Consider the following 1,902-nt stretch of genomic DNA (forward strand, 5'->3'; position numbering starts at 1 on the left):
AAAGCTAGCGCTCTACCACTTGAGCCACAGCGCCACTTCCGGCTTTTTTCTTTTTGCTTATGTGGTGCTAAGGAATCGAACCCAGGGCCTTGAGCATGCAGAGTAAGTGCTCTAACACTGAGCCACCTTCCCAGCCCACAATTTTTTTTTTAACTGAATCTCATGAATACCTTTTCAGAAACTTGTTATATGTAAAATGACAAAGAAGGGATATAATTTTGTTTAATTTAGAATTTGTGAAATCATGAAACTTACCTTTAAATTCTTTGGATTCTGTTACTATGTTAAAGCATTTAATATTTCCATTTTTATACACTGTATACACTTTATACACTGTATGTTTCTAGTAGGAGCATAAAGTAGATGTTGATAAATTTGCAAGTATGGACTGGTTTGTAGAGTAGATGACTTTAAGACCTTGCTAACGTATTTGTTTCCAAGTCTATAACTCTGGTTAGTCTCCCTTGCTCTCTTTTTATCCTTCTCAGGATTTGGTCTTAAGAACACAAACATTAACTATAAATAAACTTAGATGCCAGCCTGGTGGCTCACGCCTATAATCCTAGCTACTCAGGAGGCTGAGATCTGAAGATTGTGGTTCAAAGCCTGCCCGGGCAGGAAAGTCCAGGAAAGTTCGTGAGACTCTTATCTCCAACAAACCACTAGAAAACTGGAAGTGCCACTGTGGCTCAAGTGGTAGAGCTCTTGCTTTGAGCTGAAGAGCACAGGACAGCGCCCAAGCCCAGAGTTCAAGCCCCACGACTGACCCCCAAAAACCCCAAAAACAAAAAATATAGCTTCCTATTATAAACACATAGCAACACTATTTGGAGGTTTTTTTCCTATTGGATTTTCCTGTTTAGATCAAACAGATGTATACTAATCAATAAGAGTTTCTGAATAGTTATATGAATACCACATATAGTATAAAGAAGTATTCATCAGTTTAATCAACTCAGATAGTATGTGAACATCCACTGAGTTATGTGGCTTATGACTGATTATAGACATTGTTAAGTTACTATTTATTACATTTGTGGGTTACTTGAGTTGCCTGTGTGGAAACTTATGTAACTTGCCTTCCAGATCCTCTAACTTCATCTGCTTCATCCTTGTTTAATGACTTTGGTGCCCTCAACATCTCTCAGAGAAGAAAGGTAAGTAAAATTTGAAAAGTGAAATGAAATAGAATTTAGAGGTGATTTTGGGAGTGTTACCTGCTTATTGTCAATGTTCTTTCATCTGGGATGGTGTGGGTGCTTTTATGTAGATTGAAATATTTTTCTCGCCTTTTATCCTTTGCTTGTACTTCTTATACATGGAATTTTATTTGATCTCTGTGAACCCATTATCTAATTTGTGAAGGATGAAATTCCATTTATTTTGGCCCATGCTCTTTATCTTAAATGGGTACTTAAGATGACATGTAATGATACAATGGCTGTTTATGTGACCAAATGTAGGCATGTTAATCATGATTTAATTTTATTTGCAACTATTTTGCCTCAATTGCAAAGTTCTCCTGTGAACTCCTCATAAACCTAAAATTTTGAATTTTTTTTTCCTTCTGCTACTGGGACTTGAGTTTAGGTCCTTAAGCTCTTCCTTGGCTGGTGTTCTATTAATTGAGCCACTTTTTCAGACTGCTTTTTGCTGGTTTTTCAGAATCAGATGGCGAAACTCTTTTGCCCGAACTGGCTTTTAGTTTTTTAATTAGGATTACAGATGTTGAGTCACAAGGGCCTGGCCAAGTTTCCAACATTTTATAATTGATCCGACTATTTAAAACCAGTACAAAAACTATTCTCTCTCTCTCTGTCTCTCCATCTCTCTGTGTATCTCTCTCCCTCCCTCCCCCTCCCTCTCTCCCCCTCCCTCTCTCCCCCTCCCTCTCTCCCCCTC

General features: G+C 38.0%; 1 protein-coding gene across 3 annotated transcripts in view; it reads left to right on the plus strand.

The window, feature by feature from the left end:
* Positions 1–1,902, plus strand: part of Pan3 (PAN3 poly(A) specific ribonuclease subunit) — a 141,973-nt gene that overhangs the window by 4,234 nt on the left and 135,837 nt on the right. For all 3 annotated transcript variants that reach the window (XR_001175485.1, XM_013027304.1, XM_013027305.1), the window contains exon 3: positions 1,087–1,157. Coding sequence is in view for 2 of the 3 variants with exons in the window: in XM_013027304.1 (XP_012882758.1) it covers positions 1,087–1,157 (71 nt within the window). In the remaining variant the exon portion in view is untranslated. The remainder of the gene's footprint in view (positions 1–1,086; positions 1,158–1,902) is intronic.

Source organism: Dipodomys ordii, unplaced genomic scaffold (genome assembly GCF_000151885.1).
Source record: "Dipodomys ordii isolate 6190 unplaced genomic scaffold, Dord_2.0 Scaffold102, whole genome shotgun sequence".
Taxonomy (NCBI): domain Eukaryota; kingdom Metazoa; phylum Chordata; class Mammalia; order Rodentia; family Heteromyidae; genus Dipodomys; species Dipodomys ordii.